Raw genomic sequence first — 25157 nt, forward strand, 5'->3', positions numbered from 1 at the left:
GGTATCATGGAACGGCCTGGGTTATTTGTAACAAATAAATTCCGGTCCAAACGCGTCTGTTACGTCCTAGAGGAGGAACGCAACCCTTTCGTTCGCGAGTAAGGCGAACCTCGTTCGTACACGCGTGTCAGTGAACGGGTCAGGGACCCGACGGGTCCCTTTACTCGGGCACCGACGTACGACGAGTGGTCCGTTTTTCGGTCAGGGATGCGAATCCCTTTACCGGGGATAGGACCATGAGTTGACTGTTGGAAGGGTATATGTAATTTTGAAATCAATTGGAGAAAGAATGAAATATAAACAGATTTATTAAAATAACAAAATGAATTACGGCGCGGTTCAATACAGTTGAGGAATGACTGTGTATGTGTATGTGTGTATGTATGAGAAGTGAAAGAAGGAGGAAATAATAAAAAAAAGGTAGGAATATGAGTAAAGAATTAGTCGGGTGAGGGGGAGCGTGAGTGGTCGGGTGAATTTAAGGGAGTGGATAGTTCGGAGAAGGAAACTGGTGAATAAGATATCGAAGGGGTTGTAGGCGGGGACGCGTGTGTAGGAGAAGAAGGCGGAGTATCAGGGGAAAAACGAGGAAGGAGGTAAGGGGATAGGAGTGTAGGATCCGGGTGATAATCAATTCCTAACGCTATATTAACTATGGCTCGGAGGTAGTGGATCTGGGACGTAAGTCTATCTGGATCGCTAATATCAAAAGCTTCCTCGAACGTTCGGAAAACGTGGTGGAGGGTTATCCCTATGTTGTTATAATGACCCACTAAAACGGATTTCAATAATATGGGGGATTAATAAGATGGTGGTAGAAAAGGTAGAAGCAAAAAAAAACAGAACTTACTGCTGACTCCTGTTATCCTGAAGGTGAGCAAAAATAAAATTGATGTTTGGTAGCTCCTGCTCGATAGGTCACGTTGTGCTCGTCCACTCCCTTCCAATTGTCCAATTATGGCACAATAGCAGTGATTCAAACTTTTTATTTTTTTTGGGTCCCAAAAATAAAAAAATAAGACAGAGGACGTAAAAGAATATGTAGTACCGAAACAAAACCGAAGACGAATTTGAGTCTAAGGACGTGTTTTTACAAGTCTGATTTTTGAAACTAGAATCTATGTGAATCTGTTCTTTCTGTCTCTCAGAATAAAAGTAACGGTAGAAGTTGAAGTAGAAGTCGCCGCGGAGGCGGATTACCGCGGTTTTTATAGTAATAATCGGAGGCAGAAGCTATCAGGGTGGGTAGAGAGATGGCCTTTGAGGAAGGGGTGGATTGGTCTTAGTGGGAAAAAGTCTCAGCCATTAGCAAAGTTAAAAGACAACGTGGGAGGAGACAGTTAGTTTTTGGAGATATGAATATGGAAGGGCTAAAGGGTGGAGCGTGAGTGTCTCATAGTTTTAGGTGGATATATGATTGGCTGAATGAGTTAGGCGCGACAAGCGTAGAGGTGGTGGGTTCTTGAGATAGAGAAATGTATACAAGTGGACGGCTGGAAAAATCAAAATGCCGTAAATCAAAGGCTGGGATCAGATTTTACGACTATCAGTGAAGTAGGCTTTGTTGGTTGACTGATTGGGCACATATGGTTTTGGATTGGGAAGATGTGAGTTTCAAGTTTTAGAGCAGGGATGCTCTGAGTTGCTTTGTTTCACTGAAGGTTTATTAGCGCGGAGTTTCAAGTTTTTATAGCTGGGACGACGGACACACTTGGCGAACACTACCCAGGTATAGGTTTTTACAACAGGGCATTGTTTCCTGTTATGGAATTTTCCCGAATCGCTTTTCATTTGGCGCGACGGCTGTTCGCCAGATGGGTCTGTTTCCTAATTTATATTTATATATGTATATATTCCTATTATAGTTATATTAGGAGAATATAAATCTGCGAGAGGAAAGAATTTTTACTAATTAAATCTACAGGACGTAACACGTCGCTAGATTTTCAAATATGCTCGGAGTCATCTGAAAATATTCGTGAAATATTCCATTAAACGTCCTTGAAATAATATTCGATACATACAATAATATCCGATAACTTTTAACCCGTTTTGGAGTTTTCCTGTTACCTTGCATTCGTAATCGTGTTTCATAAGATACAACATCTATTTCTATTCAAAACTTATTCAAAATCTAGTCACATTCACTGCTACTGCTGTCCCACATTACATTTTGTAATAATTGATCAGAAGCGATTACTGCCATTCCTAATATACGTTTCCGTCGAATCCGTCGGAGGCGAAAGTACAGTACTCTCGCCGACGTCCCGCGCGCAGCTAGTAGTGCCGAACGCAGTTACTACGCGATGTGCTTCGCGATTCCGATGCTCGTAGTCAAGATTCGGCTGGCCGGGGATATAACGGAGCGCGACGTCGTCGCTCCGTCGAGCATGAGTCTCACGAACGTCCGTCAGCCGTACGCATGTCTCGCGCACGTGCAGCGTGCTGAATATTCGCTAGCTGCCCGCTGATATATTCGCTACCGTCTTTACACGGAGCTTCTTATAACGCTGCTGCTAAAGTCCCCCGGCTATCCGCTTGACGCGAGCGGTAAAAGTTAGATATGTTCAACTTCGCCATAGCGGATTCTAATCACACTTGGAATGTAATATTTAAAAATCAGTGAAATTAGAAAAGAGAGAAAGTGTGTTTCGTTTAAATAAATATCTGTTGTCATTTAAGTTGCCTAAAAGAAAGTTGAAAAATTTTATATTAATGTAAATATATAAATAAAAAGATTACTTAAATATTTGTTTGAACATTTGGTAATTATTTAGAAAAAGCACACCGCCTCCAATTTTGCTAAAACTCACGTATCATACTCACGTATATTTTAACACGTAGAAGCCGAACTCAAAAGTAAAAATAGTTATTCAGCTCTATAAAGCAAGAAAAAAATGGTTAAAGATAGAGGTATGGTGGGTTAGGAAACCTGTCATTGCAAGGTAAAGTCTTTTCGTTGTACTTACTGCATTAGTGTAGCGCAGTATATAACTAAACTTTTATAATTATTGTACATAAGATAGGACTCATTTTGAATTGTACACAAAATAACTCCTATCTTGTGTACAATAATTATAAAAGAATATATCTTTAAATCTTCGCCTTACTAAATCGATGAGCCTACACTACCATACATTAAAATGACAAATTCTGAAAAGATTAGCAAAGGCCCGTACGCAAGGTGACATGTGACAAAATTACTTATATAAATATTCTTAATTTAAGTATTTTCATTTAGTTGTTATACTGCACTACACCAATACAATAAGTGTAACGAACAGACTTTACCTTGCAACGACAAGTTTCTTAACCTATCATATTCTATCTTAAACAATATTTTCTCGCTTTGTAGAACCGAGCAATGATTTTTAATTCAAATTCGGCTTCTACACGTGAAAATACATAAAATATGTGAGCTTTGGCAAAATCGGAGGCAGCGTGCCCCTTCTAAATAATTATCAACTATGCTATTAATAAAAAACTAAGATTTACAATTGTGTATGTATATTCTGATTGTATATTTTACTTACTTGTAATTACTTTACACAATTGTAAGTTGCTGAAGACATTTTTCTTTTTCGCTCCATACCAGCTGTATTTCATGTCTAATTCATTACTTAAGATTTGTCTGATTAGTCTCATACACGATGTTTTAAATTCTCGCATACAACTCGAACCAGTTGTTTAGTCTGAAATGTAAGTAGAGAGTTAATATTAATTCAATATTTCGTCTAATGACATTTATTAATTTATATATTGGGTGAGTGCAAAAGTTCGTGCGGAGTTTGTGAGTAAAAGTCACACAGTGATTAGGCAAACAAAAATCTTTATTCAATCAATGATATATTCTCCATCGTTTTCTATAATCTTTTCCCAACATTCTGGCAGCATACGGATGCCTCGATCATAAAAACTGCGCGGTTTAGATTCGAAGAACGAAGGGACGCCGTTTTTTAAGGCCTCCAAAGAGTCAAAGTTTTTTCCATTTAAATAATTTTGCAATGACCGGAACAAGTGATAGTCAGATGGTGCGATATCAGGAGAATACGGTGGATGCGTTAAGACATCCCATTTCAGGCTCTTCAGTTTGCGCAGCGTCTTTTTCGAAACGTGTGGTCTGGCGTTGTCGTGATGAAAGACGACTCCCTTGCGATTTGATAAAATCGGACGTTTCTCTTTTATTTCTCGATTCAGATTGGTTAATTGGCGACAGTACTTGTCCGAATCAATCGTTTCGCCAGCGGGGAGAAGCTCGAAATAGATTATGCCCTTGCAATCCCACCAAACAGAGAGCATCACCTTCATCGGGTGCAAACTGGCCTTTGGCATTGCGTCACCATGCTCACCTGATTGTTTCCATGTCCGTTTGCGCTGAACATTGTTGTAGAGGACCCATTTCTCATCGCCCGTCACTAGTCGATCCAAAAACGACTCGTTATTGAGCCGCCCGAGTAAAGAAACGGCTGCAGAAATTCGCTTGATTTTGTTCTTCTCGGTCAGCAAATGGGGCACCCATATATCGAGCTTCAAATCGAATCCCATCTTTTTTAAACGCCGAAAAGCGGTTGATCGGTCAACGTTTAGTGCTGTAGCAACTTCTTCTGTTGAAATTCGCGGATTATTGAGCACTAAAGTACGCAAAACATCGTCATCAATGTCAGAAGGTCGACCAGAGCGTGGCTCGTCTTCAAGGTTAAATTCTCCGCGCCGAAATTTAGCAAACCATTTTTCCACAGTTCGTTTAGCTGGTGCTTCATCCTAATAAACATCCTGAATGTTTTTTACGGCTGCGGCAACGTTTATTCCCTTCCGAAACTCGTAAAGCATAACATGCCGTAAATGCACCTTATCGATACTCATTTTTAAAGTGATATTTCTCGAAGCAGTTTGTATGAAAACAAATGATTTTTTTTTTAATAACAGCTGAAGACGTCACCTTTCCAACGTTATATAATATGTAGATGGAAGTATTAATGACAACACTTTACGACGCTTATAACTCCATCTATTGAAACTCCGCACGAACTTTTGCACTCACCCAATATATTATGGCTGTATGGATTCTCCCTGTGACTATCTTTATTTGATTATGTCAAGAGTGAGAAATTGCATGACAAAAATTATTACAGCATACGTTAAAATGGAAAGATATGTCTATTAAACAACAATTTCTCTTCCAATCGAGTCAAAAAAATATATAAAATGTTCCGAACACTTTTCTGTTATTATGATAATGAAAAGTTGTATAATTAAAGTGTTAAAATACGTCTGCCAGCCGTACGCATGTCTCGCACAGCATGCTGAATATTCGCTAGCTGCCCGCTGATTTATTCGCTACCGTCTTTACATGGAGCTCCTTATAACGCTGCTGTTAAAATCGCCCGGCTATCCGCTTGACGCGAGCGGTAAAATTGGATGTGTTCAACTTCGCCATAGCGGATTCTTACCACACCTGGAATGTAATATTTTGAAAATCAGTGTAATTAGAGAGAGAGAGAGAGAGAGAGAGAGAGTATGTGTTTTCTTTAAATAAATATCTGTTCTCATTAAGTTGCTTAAAAGAAATTTTAAAAATTTTATGTTAATGTAAATACATAAATGAAGAGATTACTTAAATATTGGTTTAAACATTTGGTAATTATTTAGAAGAGGCATACCTCCTCCGATTTTGCTAAAACTCATGTATCATATGTATTTTAACTCGTAGAAGCCGGATCCAAAAGTAAAAATAGTTACTCAGCTCTATAAAGCAAGAAAGAAATTGTTAAAGATAGAGGTATGATAGGTTAGGAAACCTGCCATTGCAAAGCAAAGTCTGTTCGTTGTACTTACTGTATTAGTGTAGCGCAGTATACAACTAAACTTTTATAATTATTGTACATAAGATAGGACTTATTTTGTATTATACATGAAATAACTCCTATCTTGTGTACAATAATTATAAAAGAATATATCTTTAAATCTTCGCCTTAGTAAATCGATAAGTTTACTATATAAGTTTACTAAAATGGCAGATTCTAAAAAGGTTAGCAAAGGTCCCCACACAAGGGAGAGTGTATCATTAATCAGAAGAATGTAAATATATGCTATCTTATTATGTAGGACTGATTTTGTTCCTCTTGTTACGCAATAAAATAACATATGCTATGATTCTTCCGCTTTTGATTCTTGATACATTCTCTTTTGCATAGGAGCCTTTACTAATTTTTTCAAAATCTGTCATTTTAATATAAGGTAGACTCATCACTTTAGTGATGACCAAAGATTTAAAGATATATTCTTTTACAATTATTATACATAAGATAGGACTCATTTTGAATTGTACACAAAATAATTCCTATCTTATGTACAATAATTATAAAAGAATATATCTTTAAATATTCGACTTATTAAATCAATGAGTCTACCTTAAAATGAGTCTACATTAAAATGACAAATTCTGAAAAGATTAGCAAAGGCCCCTACGCAAGGTGACATGTGACAAAATTATTTATATAAATATTCTTAATTTAAGTATTTTCATTCAGTTGTTATACTGCACTACACTAATACAATAAATGTATCGAACAGACTTTACCTTGCAATGACAAGTTTCTTAACCTATCATATTCTATCTTAAACAATATTTTCCTCGCTTTGTAGAACCGAGCAATGATTTTTAATTCAAATTCGGCTTCTACACGTGAAAATACATAAAATATGTGAGTTTTAGCAAACTCGGAGGCAGCATGCCTCTTCTAAATAATTAAAGTGTTAAAATACGTCTGCCGGCCGTACGCATGTCTCGCAGACGCGCAGCATGCCGAATATTTACTAGCTGCCCGCTGATTTATTCGCTACTTTTTTTACACGGAGCTTCTTTTAACGCTGCTGCTAAAGTCGCGCGGTTATTTGCTTGACGTGAACGGTAAAAGTTGGATATGTTCAACTTCGCCATAGCGACTAATAGACGTTGCGTCTTCCACATTTTAGACGCTAGCGAATAAGAATCAAGCGTCTAGGAGAAGTTTTCACCAGCGAACTCGCTGGCGACTTAAGAAGCTTGCTCAAAGCGAGTAAAAGCAGCATCGTGTAAATCACGCTTTACTATCTTCCTTAAGAAAATAGAGTGAACAAGAAGCGAGCATGCTTTGCCGTTATTGTCAGGATGGGCGTAGTATGCACATATTTTCTCAGGTGGCGCATCGGAAAAAACATCCCGGCGTAATCGGCCCGGTGGCCGCTCTTAGTCTCTCTGATTGGAACACAGCCAGAGCAGTCTCAAGGTCGTTGGGATTAGAGAGATATACACAAATGGAGTTAGAGAGACTTGCAATTAATATTACCTGACATTAAATTCTAAAATATCCTAATTTCTTTTTTATTAAAGGAAGGTGATGATTTGGTTTTTTTATTAAAGGATTTTTTACTAATTCTTATTTTTTTAATAAAAGAAAGATATATAAGAAAAAATCGTATGATTGTAAAAAATACAAGCAATTTATTCCTTTCAAATTTTACTTCAATATGAAAAATAAGAATATTTTTAAATGTAACATTGAATGTAACGTTAAGTGAAGTTTATCATAATTTCTCTAGCTATGTGATAGAAATTATGTGATGAAAAGAATATATGCTATATGCTGCATACTACAAATATAAACACAGTTATATGAGTAACTTTGCTATTTACTGGAATTAAATCTGAACAAGTATAAATTTGGGTAACATGTGAATATATTTGATATCATTTCTTGAGTCATAGACTTTGAATTGACTTCATCTTTACACTTTATGGAATATGACATTTCTACCCATTACTGACTGCCTATTTCTGTCAATATTTTATAGTTTATATATAGGGGAACATGGGGCAGAACGGAGTATTTAATTTTTATGGATATCTAAAAAAGGCAAAAATGTACAAAATATTATTTTCAAAGCATATATCTATTAGTTCATTCTTTTACAACAAACCTGTACTAAAGTACAACGTCAAACAAATATTTTTTATGTGAAGAAATGTATGATTTAAAAATAAGTGCTAATGTACCGTTTTGCCCCAGGGGTGGAGTAAAATGGATTACCTTTGAAATGTTAGGAATAAGTAAAAATAAAAGCAATAATCTGAATCAAATATTGTTTATGAGATCAAGATGATAATGAAGATAGTCCTCTTGGTCGTTTTGATTTTTTCTTATTTCCTTGGGATAGACTTTTCTTCTTATTTTTCTTTTTAAACAAAGTTCTCTTGGTCGCCGGTTTTTTCTTCTTTTGTACAAGCTCTTGCTTGTAAGATGAGGAAGTTAAATTTGCAGCCTTCCCACGTCTTCTTGAAACTCTTTTATTGTACTGTGCAACTTTTGGGATGGGTAGAATATTTTCTGGACTAAATTTTTCGAAAGAAAGGGCCGTACTGCTTTATGGAGCTGACAGGGTAGGAGATATCTCAGTGACATATGAAGTTGACGGAATTGAAGCAGCCTGAATGTCGCTTGAAGTTGACGGAATTGGAGTAGTCTGAAGTGTGCCTAATGACAACTAGCATGGTGAATCTTGATGAATGCGGCCAAATTCTGCAGATTGTTCTGTAACATTGCCCTGAAGGCAAATATTAGTCGTTGCCGAAGGCAGGAAGTCACAGTCGTTAAAAACGTTCATATCAACTGGCCACACCCCGCTTTTTTAAAAACCATTAATAGCCATGCTCATTGTTGCAGCATTCACATAAGCTGAACCAAACAAAGAGGCAATCTGATGTAAAGTTATTACTTTTCCAGGATTTGACCTCAACCATTTTCGAATTTCATCTTCATAGTACTTGCTCAAAGATCTCATGAAGGTTACGTCAAGAGGCTGAAGCCTATGAGAGCAATGTGGCGGAAAACAAACCAAAATAACTCCATTTTTACGTGCCATGTCAATTAAGTCTACATTACAAGTATGTGTTGAATGTCCATCTAATAAAAGGAGGACTGGTCTCTCTTCTGATGCCCTTACAAATTGTATAAATTTTTTGAACCACACAAGAAAGAGTTCTTTTATCATCCATCCAGTTGAATGAACTTCGGCAAAACCTCCTGGAGGAAGACCAATCTCGAATTCTTACTTCTTCCTTATTCGAGGAAATATAAGCATGGATGGGATATATGCTCCAGCAGCAGACATGCAGATTTCAGCGGTGACAATTTGTCCTCTTTCTACTGAAGTTATGGTTCCTACTTGTCTACGAACTTTGAGGGCTATAATCTTTGTATGACCTTTAGGGTTTATGGTTAAACCTGTCTCATCGCAATTATAAATTCTTTCTGCTGTGAGTTTATGAGTGTTAACAATTTGAGAGAGAATATTGAAAAACTGTTCGACTGCAACCCTATTGAATCCCATAGCTCGTGCTGCAGAGGTAGCTTCAGGCTTTTTTAAACTTAACCCCGCATGTCGAGAAATGAAATTTCTTGCCCAATCTAATCCTGCTTTCCCATTTTTAAAAGGATGAGTAATTTCATTACGTTCTGCTAATTGGAAGGCAAGGTCATAAAGGTCACTAATTATTAGCCCAAAAAGTTATGCCTCCATTTTAGTTAGATATTGTAACAGTAACGATCAGGAAGTTGAACTTGTTCCTTCCTGATCGTTACTGAAAACACATAAAAACGTCCCACTTTCTTCTGAACGACGAAATCCGGTGCCCTTTTTCTTTTCTTAATTTGACTTGTATTTGTGTTGTAATATAGTTTGTGGCACATTGAACTGCAAAGCTGCCTTTTTACATCCCATAGACCCATTTATTACAGCTTTCACTGCTTCGTCCATGGATATCTCGGGTCATTCTTGCCTCTCCATCTTCCTTTTATAGGTTCGTACCATTCTAAAATTCAACAGAATGGAAGAAAATTCAGTTGTATAGAAAACAATAACGAATAAATTTACACAGAGAGAAAAATCCATTGGCTACCAGAATAAACGCATGTTTGCTGAATGATGATTGTCTGGGAAACAGATGGAACAGTTATCCTTACAAATTATCTGTCATTTTAACTAACCTATATATTCCTAACCTATATGCTCATACTGCAACTTCATATTCTGCCACATTTAAACGCTTAAGCCCCTTGCACAATACCAGGCAACAGGCAATAAGAATAAAAATAGACCAATCACAATAGTATTATTCTTGTAATAGTCGATTGTGATTGGTCTATTTTTATTTTTATTGCCTGTTGTCTGGCATTGTGCAAGAGGCCTTACTGTGATACAGATCCGTCGATATGTCGTAAAAGTTCATGCCGAATCGAAAAAAATGTACAGTGAACATATTATAAACAACTTATTTGCTGAAATGTCACTCCTAACCTCAGAAGTATATTTGTAAAAGCAGCAGCAAATAGAAAGTAATAAATCATTTGTTGCGAATACCAGTATTTTGTAAAATTAGCAAAACCTTTTCTATCAGTGTACTTAGGGCAAAACGGAGTACAACTCCGTTTTGCCCCACTCGTTTTGCCCCATATGTTTCATTAAAGGTTATGATTTTTTAATAGACGAAATTCACGGTAAAATCTAATGACAATAATGGAAATTAATGCTAAATGCAATATCCTAAAATGTTAAATAGGCACAAATTACTTTACCGTATCATTAAATATTTATATCGATATGAATGGCACTGAAAAGTTATAAAGTGTTGCTAAAACAGGAGTTACGTATTACCATAGACATAATTGGACGCAATTGTCCAATTCTGACCTCGGATTCGGATTTAGCGGATCAAAATACGTAAGAACATACTTGTTCGGTTTTAGGCACCGACCACTTTTTTTTATGGGGCTGTGTTATCTTTAAAATGATTCGTCGTATGAAAAGAATGATAAGGTTATATTGAGAATTGTTAACATATTTTGCATTCACGCAAGTTTTGCGCATACAAATGTAGATCGTCTTTTGGAAACCATGTTTAGGGCGGTACAGGAATCTTATATTTAAGACCATCGTAAAATGTCAACGGCAGAGGTATTGCTGCCACACATTCTCGGCGAGAGTACGGAAGATATACAGCCTTCCGGTCAAGCCTACCTTGCCGAACTTATCGTTCACATATTGATCAGCGATGCAGATGCTCTAGACGATAAAGGAACGTTTCCGAAAGGATCCGATATTCCGTCAACTCTATGACGATTTCTTGTCAAAATATGAGGCTCTGGGTCACATGTCGGCTAACGCTTCCCAGTCGAAGTCAGGAGTGCACTTGGACTGCATCCTGCTGTATCATGGCATGCTCAAGCAGTCCGGCACGTCCATCAAGCTGCGAGTCGTCTTCAACGGTTCTTAGAAGACATATGAGGGGCGTTCGTTCAACGATTGTCTCTTGATCGGACCAAGCCTTCTCCCGCGCCTGGCGGATCTCTTAATGCGCTGGCGACATCATCGCTACATCTTCGTAACTGACGTGGAGAAAATATACCGTCAGATTTTGGTACACAAGGAGGACCCCGATCTTCAGAGGATCCTGTAGCGGGAAAGGTTTAGGCGTATCATCTGAACATCGTCACCTATGGCCTACCTTGCGCGCCGTTATTGACCATCTAGTCGCTGTGGAGATTGGCTGACGACGAAGAACCCAGGTTTCCTCTAGGAGCGGCCATGTGGGACGACGTCTACGTCGCTGACATTCTCACTGGAGCTTTTACACTGCGCGAGGCCTTGGAGGTGCGCTGCCAGCTGAAGGAGATATGCAGCGGGCAGGTTTCAGATATTAAAATGGGCAGTTAACCATAAGCAGCTGATTGCGGATGTTCTGGCGGACCAGTGGGCGATGCATGGTGTTCGAGCCTGGCGAGTTACAGAGAGTCACTCTACTTTGGGCTTGGAGTGGAGGCCGAGCGACATCTTTTCCTTCGTGATTCGACCATTCGAGAAGGGTGTTACCACGAAGCGCATCATCTTATCGTAGACTTCTTGACTCTTCGATCCGCTCGGATGGATATCCTCCATCACTGTGAGGGCTAAGTGCATCATCTAAACAACATGGCTGAAGCAAATCGGTTAGGATGAACCACTGCCGGCTGGAGACGTTGCCGCTTGGGAGGCGCTTTGCGTGGAGCTTCCTCTTCTATGTGAACTCCACATCCCGCGAACGATCGGCGCCGAGCTGTCAATCCGCGCAGCGGAGCTTCATGGCTTCGCTGACGCCTCAGTGCTCGTATATACTGCAGTGCTCTATCTAAGGGTGATAGTGGAGAACAATGTGCCCATCACGCTTTTGTGCGCTAAAACTAAAAAGGCCCCGTTGAGGCGGCTTTCGCTGCCGCAACTGGAGCTATGTGCCGCCTCCTTGCTAATGATGCTGATTACACATACTTTGGAGACCTTGGAGATGCCAAGCTCAGCCATTCACCTCTGGACAGACTCAACGGTCATCCTCTGCTGGCTTCAGGATCATCCAGGCAGATGGATCACTTTCATGGCAAATCGAGTGGCAGAGATCTAAAGGCTTCTCCCTAATGCCCGCTGGCATCATGTGCCCAGACGAGAAAATTCGGCTGACTGCGCTTTAAGGGGGATGTCCCCTAGCACATTGCTCGGCCATGAGCTATGGTGACAGGGTCCTATTTTCCTGTGATTTCTGGCAATTGGCCTCCTCACGATTCCGTCGATGTATGCTAGGAGGTGCCAGAGACGCGCAAGAGCACGCTACAGATGGAAAGGACGGAGGAGGAAAGCTAGTTGCTAACTGGACATTCGAGCTTGAGCCGACTGCTGCGGGTCATGGCTTGGATGCGACGTTGAAGCCCGCGTCATCGCTGTCTTGCTTCGGAGGACTCAGTCTCCCTCGCGCCGACCGAATTGTGGCAAGCGGAGGTCATCTGAATCGCCCACGCACAGGCGGTAGCGTACGCGTAGGAGCTGAAGTTCACAAGGACCAAGCAGCCACTGCCGGGACGGAACACACTCCTGAAGCTGGCCCCCTTTCTCGATGAGGATAGATTTTTGCGAGTAGGCAGGTTATTCAAACATGCCATGCTTCGTTACAACGAATGACATCCAATCCTGCCACCAGGGTCACATCTCACGAAGCTGGTCGTCAACGTGTATAATCTTCGCGCATATCACGTGCAGCTCACATTGGAACTTGTCCTCCAAAATTTTTGGTTGCCAAGAGGATGACTGCTAGTAAAACAACATATCCATCGTTGCCTCTTATATACGATGGCGGCGGCATCGCCTCAGTCACTCATGAGCACCTTGCCGAAGGCCCTAGTGTCATCTTGCCGGCCTTTTCTACAGTCGAGAGTGGATTACGCGAACCCGATCCATTTGACAAACTCGAGTGAGAATGGTGCTCACGATGGCATCCGAACTCACGAGACCGATCGTGAAAATTGTACCGCTTCTCGTGACCTGTTCAATGTCGAAATAAAAAAATTCGGCTCTTCTCATTTATTACCGAACGGTCGGAATAGTTGGCGAGGTATCGTGTAGTCGGGCTTTATTCGTTACATTTCCTTTTTTGCATATTACTTTCATTCTTTTATTTTTCTCGACGATTTTATCTTTTCTTTTTACTTTATTGTTTGCGTCAGCTTTTGCGTCGCGTCATTCGCCGCGTTATACGCACTTGCGTTCGGTTTGATTTTTTTTTATAGCGTTTTTGCTTATAGCGTTCAACTATTACGTACTTATAAGGGAGTTTTTGCAATACTGTTTCTCAGATACAGTAAACGTAAATCATGAGTTATTCGCTCAGAAATAACGTTGGCATGTACGCAACTAATAGCAGTTAGGGCAACGTTTACCGTATCTGAAAAATAGTATTGCAAAAACTCCCTATTTTGTGTTTGTTTACTATATTTATGAGCATTATACGCCGATTCATTAATCTTATGTCTGTACAAGGCGGCGTACATAAGTGTATGCGAGGTTTCCGAGCAGCTCAGTTTCCTTTAACCACTTGCGCTGGAAAGACGCACGTCGTAATGCTTTTGTCACAGAATCGTCAACGACGTGGTATGTACGTCGTCATACGATTGTCACAGAAACAAAAACGACGTGCGTAACACGTCGGGTGGGATTGTTTGCCAGACACAAATGCCAAAAAGAATCCACAGCGAAGGTGTAGAGTGTGTACCAAACACAAAAAACGAAGTGAAACTATATGGGAATGTAAGAAATGCCTTGTACCATTACATGTTCCAGACTGTTTCGAGAGATACCACACTTTGCATGATTATTAATAAATAAATTAAATATTTATATTTGTATAATTTTATAATCAATCGACGCTCTATATTCCCTTCAAAAAGCTATTAAAAGTCCTAGGTCGAAAATAAATTAGTTTAGAAAATATAAATCTTTTTCCGATTTCTGTAAGACATCGAACACTGTGTGACGCCTCTCAGCGAGTTACACTGGACCGTTCTGGTGGTACACGCGTCAGTGAATTTTTTGCCAGCGTAAGTGGTTAAGGGCGCACCTGCGTCACCTCGGTCGTCTTCGTGATGACGAACCCTTTATTCGACCTTGTCCAATTAGGACAAGGTCGAATAAAGCGGACGGAATGTTCTGGAGGACGAAGGCGAGGTTCTCGATGAAAGTATTTTATTTTAATGTTAATTTTGAAAGCGCTAGCACTATGTCTTAGTAAGACTAGACACCGTCTTAGAGACAGTGTCATCTAGCCTTAAAAAAGCAGTTGCTCGGAGATAAAGCGCAAGTTGACGTGTATACAAACATGCCGGCAGACACGGAACTGCTGTGCGTGTTTGAGTGATCACGCACGCACGTGCATTGATTACGCTTTGTGATCATAGACATCTGTGTTATTATTAGACTGCTAACTAGGATAAAATATATAGTTCCGAAAGCTATATACTAAACTCATGTGCATGCGTTCTGTAGGTGGTAAAATATTGATATCCAATTGATTGAAATGAAAAAATAATATATGTACACATATGTAACTTCTTATATATATAAATATGATGAATACCGTCCATATTACAACTTTACCATTTACATTACGCATGTGCAGACGTTTACTCACACTATATAATACATAATTTTCGGGGTCTAAAGTTATCTCTAGAAACACGGGAGTTAGCAGTTAGTATAATATAGATGTCTGTGTTTATGACTAGTTTTTTTTTTATCGTGTAAAGATAAGAACATATTAAGCGAACAGTCAATGTATGATGTATGTATTATATTCCTATATTATATTTTTGTATACATTATATGTTGAAATATGATAAAATATTTTATTCTAAATAAAAGTAAAACCATAAAAATCGATAAAGTGTTACATAAATTTAAATTAATAATACTTGACAGAAACGTATGCGCATTTTTACTATTCGCAACGTGCGTATACGTAAAGTTGCGTATATATTCAAGAATAGGGCCCCAGAGTTCTTAAAGAAGCGATCACGTCGCTTATCACATCGCCAAGATCCTGGACAGATACTTGAAAAGAGAGAGTTCGCAAACTCCCAAGGAAACGATCACGCCGGCTCCTGATAGTCAAGGTCCTCGACGGACACTTGGAAAAAGAGAGTTTACCCGTTCCAAACGGAGGCGACTAAAGCCCGCTCCTAAAGTGTGGCAGCAACGCAGAGAAGTTAAATCTAAAGTCGATTCTCACCATAAAGCCTCAACCCAGCAGGGTATATTGGCACCGCCGTCAACTCAGCAGAGTGTATATAGCGGTGGTTCGAATCTATACTCTACTCGCCAAAACTGCACTGGGAAAAGCCTACAACAGGTTGGTAAAAAAAAGGTGCTACAGAGTCGCACAAGACCACACACCAAGGATTGCCACAATCGCCGTTGGGCCATACGAAGGCACGCGGCGCGCTATCGCGCTCGGTTATATCACCCGGGCGGCCGAATCTTAGCTGCGAGCAGCGGAGTCGGTGAGCGCGTCACGTAGCGGCCGCAACGGCACTAGTGGTTACGCGCGGGACATCGGCGGGAGCACCGCGTGCTCGCCTGCTAGAAACTAACGGGAGCCAGGTTATCCGCCACGCAGTCCCGACTCGACGACTATAATAATGCAGGTTATGGCAACGTGACGTAATGTCATTGCTTACACATTTCCGAACATAAATGAACAAGGAAATATAGTTGTGGCCCAATAAAATTATAATTTTAGTTAAATTATTAGGAGTACAAATAAGTTTTCGCCGTTTGACAAAAGATGGCCCCATCAGAAGGTTATGTTGAAATTGTCAGATGTAAAACGTAATATCGTAAGTTTGGACATCTGGTAACAACATAACCTTGAAGTATTAATGACTCCGTATCAGCATCACATAATTTTTTTCGTGCGAAAATGTCAAGTTTTGTGCCGAATAAGCGTCATTTGCGGGAACTTTTGATTTATTTCTTTAATTTGAAGAAATCTGCAGCTGAGGCGCATCGATTGCTTGTAGAAGCATATGGTGAGGCTGCTTTAAGTGAGAGAAGTTGTCGTGAGTGGTTTCAAAGGTTTAAAAACGGTGAGTTTGACGTGGAAGACAAAGAACGTAGTGGAAGGCTGAAAGTGTACGAAGACACGGAAGCATTATTGGAGGAAGATTCGTGCCAAACGCAAAAAGAACTTGCACTTACATTAAAAGTGACTCAACAAGCAATTTCACATCGTTTAAAATCGTTGGGAATGATTCAAAAACAAGGAAATTGGGTTCCATATGAACTGAAGCCGAGAGACGTTGAACGCCGATTTTGCACGTGTGAAACGTGTAACGTGAAACGTGTATTCGACGCTTAAGCTGCATTGTGGATTGTGATTAAACAATCCAATAATGACAGTTGTGACAGTTTGGTTTTCTTGTATTATTAAATTTTGCTTCATCCGTAAACAGGATTTAATCGCGGGATAACCATGTCTTGACCATTTTCGCTGGATTATAATCCCTCATAATTAATAATCTGTCTGAAACATCTGTTTTTGCAATCAAAAATAGGAAAGTTCGCCAGACGATTGACAGACTTTGTTTCTCCTCTGATCAAATATACGCATCAAACGTCTGACAGAACGATCTCGCATTTCTAATCATTTGTTGTTCTTACAGCTGCCTGTGCGCTCGTCAGAAACTTACGCGAAAAAACGGGTGAGTAAAATCAGTCTAATGAGTTGCATGAGTCGAAACAACCGTTCGGCGGGAGTGGCCGAAAATCCCATAAGCAGATATTTCAAATAAATCAGGACTGATAGTGAAGTTTAGATAGAGAAGAAGAGCCGAATCGGCCAGTGCGGAAATGTAACAAAATAATTGCCATGACGATGACTGTGTCAGCTGGGCAAAGTGTTAGTGGCCGTGATACAGACGAATGACCACACTAAGAAACAAATACCTGATTACTAGGAGCAGATTTCTCCAATCAGGTGGCTCAAAATATGCAAAAAATAAAAAAGAAATATGTGTAGACCAATCGCTTGACAGAGGGGCGTGTTGTGGGTGTGCGAAATTTGCTCAGTTGCTTCGGCGCCGCAAACTCCAAAAAGTGAGGGAACAGCCGCGCCGCGTAACGGTTGTCGCCAACACCATCACCACAATATCAAACTTAAAGTAGGGCGCTCGCCATTCGGTATTTTCCCTCTGGCCGAAGCACCCATCCTCGACTCTCAACCTAGGTCCAACTTTATATATAATTACACATCCCTTTCCTGCATTTCGTTAAATTATTTGATTTTATTTATCTATATAATATATATATTTGTCTATATATCCATATCATGCTTGATTTAACAACTATACCACCTGAGGTAATATTTTTTATATATTTTTTTACATTTCATTATCTCTCCTTATCCATCTTAACTTCCCTTTTCCTTACATTAATTGTTATGCTTTTAATCGTTCAATTACGACTCGCCCAGCCCGCTTTGCCGAGGAACCGCCGCAGGCGTCGGTGACGTCGGTAACATCGCTGAGAAAAGTGCGTTGTGAAAAGTGTGCAAAGTTATATTATTTTAAGATTTTAAAGTTATACCAATAGTACGAGTGCCGATTATAGTCGGCGTTCATATATACAAGTGGTCGCGTGAATGCCGATAATCGATGTTCACAATGAAAGTGTCAGTAAAATCTCATAATTTTATAAATTAATACAAGTGATTTTATTTCCGCAGTGATCTCTGGCGATGTGGAACATGTTATGTATTTTTATTTACGCGTGTGCTACTGCGGGAACGCGCAGTACGGGCGCGCGCGTGACAACTAAAATCAGCAGAGTTGATAGGATCGTGCCGGACCATGTCAGCCACGTCAATAGAAGGCTCGTTGGGACCACCGGCCTAAGCAGATTATTCCCTCGCAAAGATATCCATCTCAGGATGTCGGTAAGTCGGATCATTACGTAATAGTTTTTCTTTGCATATATTTTTCTTCTTTGGGCAGTGCCCTGAATATCTAAAAAATTGCCTTTTCTTTTTAAACAAACTGATATAGTTATTTGATGTCTCCCTTAAAACCACGTAACTTTTGTCTGAAATATTTTTCCATATTTTTCCAAATTTTCTTCCATATTTTTCGCGATATTTGCCTGGGGAATTTAAAATGGGGCACCCTATATATGATCCACGTATATATTCATTACGTATTACTGTACGAAGCTTGATATTATGGATAATAATTTTATAATATTAAAATGATAGTTAATTTCTATAAAACAATACTATGTAATAATAAATTATTATAAATTAACTCCTTACCTTAAAACCCTAACAATTAATTTTTACCATAAAACACGAATAATTTTTTTTCTATAGAGTATGCGTTCATTAATAACTTTCTAAGGAAGCGAAATATAAAAAAGATTGAGAATCCTTGCTTTAACGAAACGTCGTACGATAATGTCAAAACAACATCGACAAGTATTTTAAATCCCTTTCATTAATGTTTAATGTTTAATGTTAATGTTTCCTTTTGTGATTTCTCAGGTTGGCAAAGAATGAAATTACATAAAAATATATATTACATAAAATAGTAACCGGCTCGATGTGGTACTCGATGTGGTCCTAAGAAACGAATCCAAGAGAGGTCCAAAATAGCTCTGCGAAAAATTCAAAGAGGGATCGACTTTCTCCTATACTCGCAAATTCTACATTCTTCTTCGTTTTATTGGGATGTAATTTTGTAAATAATAATCGTAATAATTATAAAAAGTAATAATTATAAATAATAATGTAACTCTATAAAATATAATCATAATGGTTCTGAAAACACTATATTCTGTGTATATCTATTTTGCCTCTATTTGTTCCCTGTGCTTTTTACCCTTCCTTCTCTTCGCAACGTCCTAACTCCTAGCTGTTATATTAAGACTAAAATGGACTGGCACTCGTATAACTATAATAAATAATATATATTAATAGCTCGCGCGCATCACAAATTTATCCTTAGTTTTTAGTGCAGCCTCGCCAAGAGTTTTTAAATTAAATATTTTTTAAAATAATCAACGTATATTTCTTCCTGTAAGATATTATGGCTACACGAGTGAGGCTACGTAGGTACTGCGTGCTAGGCGTCCACAGTGCGACACCAGGAGCAGGAAACCGAGAAGCAGAAGGTAGTATACGTCAGGCGCTCGTATGTATACGCTATATATATTATATCTAGGTATGTCACACACACTATTCGTGTTTGACGGGACAAACTTTTGACAGACTTTGGAATTGTTGACCAATTGAAATTTAAACATTCATAGCCTATAAATATTGGTTAATCTAGCAGTAAAACTATATCTAGTTGACTCTCTCATTATAATGATACATGCATGTAACAAGTCAAACGATATGCAACCGCATAAAAAGGTGGAAAGCAAGCATTAATACTGGACTATATATTAGATTTATTCATTCTTATAATAATTATGTACACATGAAGGACTATATGTAGTCCAGAAATACAGATTTGTACCTAATATTTAATCATTTTTCCCTAAGTTTTTGCTAATTACACTGACTTACGATTTTCTACACATAATTTCGTTGTGATGTATCTCTGATTTAGTATTTTAGTCTATCTTTCAATTGCATCTTAATATACTGCGTAATGTTGCATCTGCCAATGTTATATTATATCGATGCGGTAACAGCTAAGATCTTTTAATTGTTACTGAGAAATATCATCTTTATAATATATATGAAGAACAAAGTCATTATTGATGTCTTCCCTAAACAGGAATTATACCTATTTAACAAATAATTTAACTAATGTTGCATCTTATAATAGCTATTTATATATTATAATTACTTTTAAATATAGTAAATTTATATATCCATACAAATGCACCATTTTAACTTTCTACTTTTTGACATTTAGTTCAAGATATAAAAATTATTCTATGATATAATTTATCAGGTCTTGAAGAATATGATAAAAATCAAAATTTCTTGCGGCAGTTTCTAATGTCTCTACGAGGGGAAGATGGTTCATTTTGCATGCATGTCAATGGTGAAATTGACATGCGTGGCGCATACTGTGCTCTAGTTTCTGCAAAATTAACAAATGTATACACTCCAGACATGTTTAGAGGCATAGAAGAGTGGATAGCCAAGTGTCAGACATGGGGAAAAAATTATTATTACTAAAGTTAATAATTAAATAATTATTAAAATTAATTATGAATAAATTTATATATATTATTATTATTATTATTATTATATTATTATATTATTATTTATTTATATTTATTTTAATAAATATTATTTATATATTTATATTAATATTTTATATATATTATTATATTATTATAAATAATTTTTCATGTCTTTTGTATGTCGCCCGTTTACAATATATAATTTATTATTATTGCTAATAAATGTTTATGTTAAATTAAGATGTTAAATTTGGAAACACACGTATGCATATGTCAAAACACACGTACGCATATGTCAAAACGACTCCGCGAACTCGTGGACTTATTACTTCAGCAGTGTTACTAATACGCAGAAATTTAAATTGTGTTGCCTAGGGGTTTTCGTTGCTACCAACATTTTCCCCATCTAGTTTTCGGAAAAATGTCGGGTAACCCAATTGAAATTTAAACATTCATAGCCTATAAATATTGGTTAATCTCGCAGTAAAACTATACCTACCCTTCCTCCACCCTTCTCACCCTACCCGGGTGAAACAAAGATAGGTGGCTGATTTCCTCAGTTCGCATGATTTCTTGATACACGGACTTGTACACCGTCTGTGAGACCGACTTTTAAATAACAAATGGAATTAAATGATATAACAGAGTGCTGAACAGAGTGTTTGTTATCTGCATAAACTTTTACTTCTAACTATAGTGCTTACGTACAATAATGTTTATGGCTTCGGAAGATGTCGATTTTGTTTCGTCGGTCTGACAGATGCACGAGTCAAGTAAGATTAATAATAGTCATATCTAGACATGACAAAGAAAGATCAATAACTTTTAGAGAGATATATCTTGAGTTTTTCTATACTTTAGTATTTCGTGTCGAACAAAACTCGTAAGATCAACATAAATATTTCGATTGAATTTATCCTTGAAAAGCACGGTGTCATGATCGATATGTCATTAATCGTCTACTATAATTTTTTCGTTCGACAGTGAAGGCATACGAACGAGCGAATCGTTTGAACATGAGATAGCCGAAGAGAATCGCAGCCGGATCTCGTACGTGGAATTTGGCACTCTCGCAGTTGCAGTGATCGCATGCCCCGCGTGCCATAATTAATACTGCAGGAAGGGCGGTCGAGAAGAGCATACACTTGCGGCTGTCGCGCGTACACATCCTTAGGCGTCGAAGATAATAGATTAGATATAATAATAGATTCAGGTAACAGCCACTGCATCGCTCTAGACGACTTAATTTCATTTCCATAAATACATTTAATTGGAATATTATAATTTCGCGTAACGTACGGCGTTCAGTCTCATCCTTGTTTTGATGATAATTCAACTTTAATCAAATGTTGCTGCCAACAAGCTGAGCATAAGAACAGTTCCATGTACCGTTCAAGGATTCTTCAATAGGATAATAAATGAACACGACGACAATTTCTCGAAACGAAGAGAGAGAGAGAGAGAGAGAGAGAGAGAGAGAGAGAGAGAGAAAGAGAGAGAAGTATATAGAGGCATATAAAAAGCCGCAACGACGTCAAATCGTCGTGAGGATATTAACCTTTCCGCGAATTCATCATAACGCTAACGAGCTCAGAGCGCTTATCGTCTGATATCCGCTCCACATGACGAAATAAAGTCCCACGAAAACGATCGCGAGCACGTCCATAGAATTCATACGGTGCTTCCACCGCGATGAGTTATTGGCTTTTATAAAACGACATTTAGGCGAGGTCTTCGTACCAGCCTACTGTTCGCGTCCGCTCGTGTGCGCTTTACATTTTGCCCCAACGGGTTTCTAGCCGGTGATATCTGTTCCGCTGGCACGGGTGAAAATGTAATAAGAGAGACCGGACAGAACAGGAGAACAGGAGAAGATGAGAGAATTTGGTAATAACTGTGCGTCTTACCGATCATTAAAGTATTATTTGTCCTGAGAATCGTATTCTTCGATCTATATCTACATATCTGGATCTGTATTATCTGAATCACGTAGCGTGGTCTTTATTTTATATCGTTTTGTTGCGTTGGGGGATATTTGACTGGATACCAAGTTAATACGAGAAACGACTACGTATATCGGTGTGGCACACGTATAATTGGATACTCGGAAAGCGAGCGTTGCACATTATTATGTTACTGGTTTCGGCATATCATCTTATGTCGGTTTCGAAAGATAAAAGGACGAGTACAAAGTTCGTCAACTTCGACGATAGACACTGCGTAATGTTGCATCTGCCATGTTATATTATATCGATGCGGTATAGTGCATTGTATGAATGTTCGTGAGAGAGAGAGAGAGAGAGAGAGAGAGAGGGAGAGAGAGAGAGAGAGAGGGAGGTGAGAGAGAGAGAGAGAGGAGAGAGAGAGAGAGAGGAGAGAGAGAGAGAGAGAGAGAGAGAGAGAGAGAGAGAGATGTATATAGAGGCATATAAAAAGCCGCAACGACGTCAAATCGTCGACGTCGTGAGGATATCAACCTTTCCGCGAATTCCTCATAACACTAACGAGCTGAGAGCGCTTATCGTCTGATATCCGCTCCACATGACGAAATAAAGTCCCACGAAAACAATCGCGTGCACGTCCGTAGAATTTATAAGGTACTTCCACTGCGATAAGTTATTGGCTTTTATAAAACTATGTTTAGGCGAGGTCTTCGTACCAGCCTACTTTTCGCGTCCGCTCGTGTGCGCTTTACATTTTGCCCCAACGGGTTTCTAGCCGGTGATATCTGTCCCGCTGGCACGGGTGAAAATGTAAGAAGAGAGACCGGACGGAACAGGAGAACAGGAGAAGATGAGAGAATTTGGTAATAACTGTGCGGCTCATCGACCATTAAAGTATTATTTGTTCTGAAAGTCGTATTCTTCGATCTATATTTACATATCTGGATCTGTATTATCTGAATCACGTGGCAGTGTCTTTACTTTATATCGTTTTGTTGCGTTGGGGGATATTTGACTGGATACCAAGTTAATACGAGAAACGACTAAGTATATCGGTGTGGCACACGTATAATTGGATACTCGGGAAGCATACGATGCACATCATTATGTCACTGGTTTCGGCATATCATCTTATGTCGGTTTCGAAGGATAAAAAGACGAGTACAAAGTTCGTCAACTTCGACGATAGACACTGCGTAATGTTACATCTGCCAATGTTATATTATACCGATGCGGTATAATGCATTGCATGAATGTTCGTGAGAGAGAGAGAGAGAGAGAGAGAGAGAGAGAGAGAGAGAGGGAGAGGGAGGGAGAAGGAGAGGAAGAAAGAGATAAGGAAAGACATAGGAGACATAGGCTCCTGTTCGTCCGCGTTGTTGCTGCCGCTGTTGCTGCAGCTACATCTAGGTTCCCAGCCGACGAGGTGGTGCGTGAGGAGTGCAAGGGGAAGCGTTGGTCGAAGCAGAGCCTTGGCTCGCTTCCCCCTTCCCCTGAGGGAGCGGTGGTAGAAGACGAGCTTAGGCTCGCGCTTCCCCCCTCCCTCAGCACCCCTCGGGGAAGATGACGGCTAGCCGTCTGGACTCGGGACCCCGATCGCAGTTACATGGCTCCGGGGCCTCGAGTACAGTCCCTTCGTAGCGCCACCCGGGGAGGTTTTAGCCGGTAGGAGTCCGGCATAACCCTTCACCCTTCTCCGAGTGTGAGGGGTATCCATGATGGATTTCCTCCTCGTCAAAAAAAAAAAAAAAAAAACTACATCGAGGTGCAAAGAGACCATTACTCTTGTCCGATGCATTTCCTGCTGCACTCGGCTCGGCGTTAAGCAACGACGTCGATACGCGCTTGGCTCATTCATCATCGCAATTAACGTGCATTAACTTGCGATGATGTCCTGTTTGTGCAGCGTGCACGTCGGCATCTTATACAAAATAGATCAGGTTGTATAAATCTTATAGAAGAGGTAAACGCCGTAGCCGAAGGATAGTCGGGGGCTTCGTCGCTCGGGCGTATGTGTGTTGGATATCGATCTTGCAGACACGGACACGAGTTGTCCTCATTTCTCCTTTTGCATCACCGTTCGTTGAAGAATCTGGAGGAGTGTAGGCGATGATTGGCAAACAGTTACGTCACCATTAAAATTTCCGGGCCTTTTGTTCTGGCACCAAGTCTCCCTCGGTTTTCTTTCGGATTGTGCGCGCGGTAGCAAGAGCGCACGACGCAGCAGGTTACGCCGATCTACCTCTAATGGCGAAAACAACAATAATTGCCGAGCGCGCCGCTTGATTGCCAAGCTCGCGTTTGCCGTCCTCTCTTTTTCCCCTCACCACTCCCGCCGTTGCTGACTTTTTTCTCTCACTGAGCATTCGTCACACTTTCCGACCCTCCACGAATGCGCGATTTCTTGCCCTTTCGTACGAGAGCATCGCGGAGATTTATTTCTCATGCAACTATCGCATCCCACTACTCACACTAGAGAACAACCTCCTCTCAGTCCTCCTCTCCTTCTCTTTACCGTCGCCAATCTTCCCCTGGGGCGTCAAACAGGACAATGATGTTGCGTTGTTATCTTTGTGGTTTATACTTTAATTCGATTTTTACCTAAATTTCTAGCTAGATTTCTGACTAAAG

General features: G+C 39.5%; 1 protein-coding gene and 1 long non-coding RNA gene across 4 annotated transcripts in view; one reads left to right on the forward strand and one right to left on the reverse strand.

Moving 5' to 3' along the window:
• Window positions 1-1895: 1895 nt before the first annotated feature.
• Window positions 1896-25157, reverse strand: part of LOC112590482 (uncharacterized) — a 94643-nt gene continuing 71381 nt past the window's right edge. Inside the window, exons 3-6 of one of the 3 annotated variants that reach the window (XR_003114248.1) lie at window positions 8400-9850; window positions 5270-5455; window positions 3534-3692; window positions 1896-2686 (exon numbers count right to left, since the gene is read on the reverse strand). Coding sequence is in view for 1 of the 3 variants with exons in the window: in XM_025307153.1 (XP_025162938.1) it covers window positions 5425-5455 (31 nt within the window). In the remaining 2 variants the exon portion in view is untranslated. Of the gene's footprint in view, window positions 2687-3533; window positions 3693-5029; window positions 5456-8399; window positions 9851-25157 lie in introns of those variants that run through there. The other 2 variants (XR_003114247.1, XM_025307153.1) reach the window with 2 other exon arrangements.
• LOC109504155 (uncharacterized) lies at window positions 5654-19315 on the forward strand. The gene is made up of 3 exons (XR_002162890.2): window positions 5654-5975; window positions 8925-8929; window positions 19306-19315. It is a non-coding gene; the product is annotated as an uncharacterized LOC109504155 (long non-coding RNA).

Source organism: Harpegnathos saltator, unplaced genomic scaffold (genome assembly GCF_003227715.2).
Source record: "Harpegnathos saltator strain DR-91 unplaced genomic scaffold, Hsal_v8.6 scaffold833, whole genome shotgun sequence".
Lineage (NCBI taxonomy): Eukaryota > Metazoa > Arthropoda > Insecta > Hymenoptera > Formicidae > Harpegnathos > Harpegnathos saltator.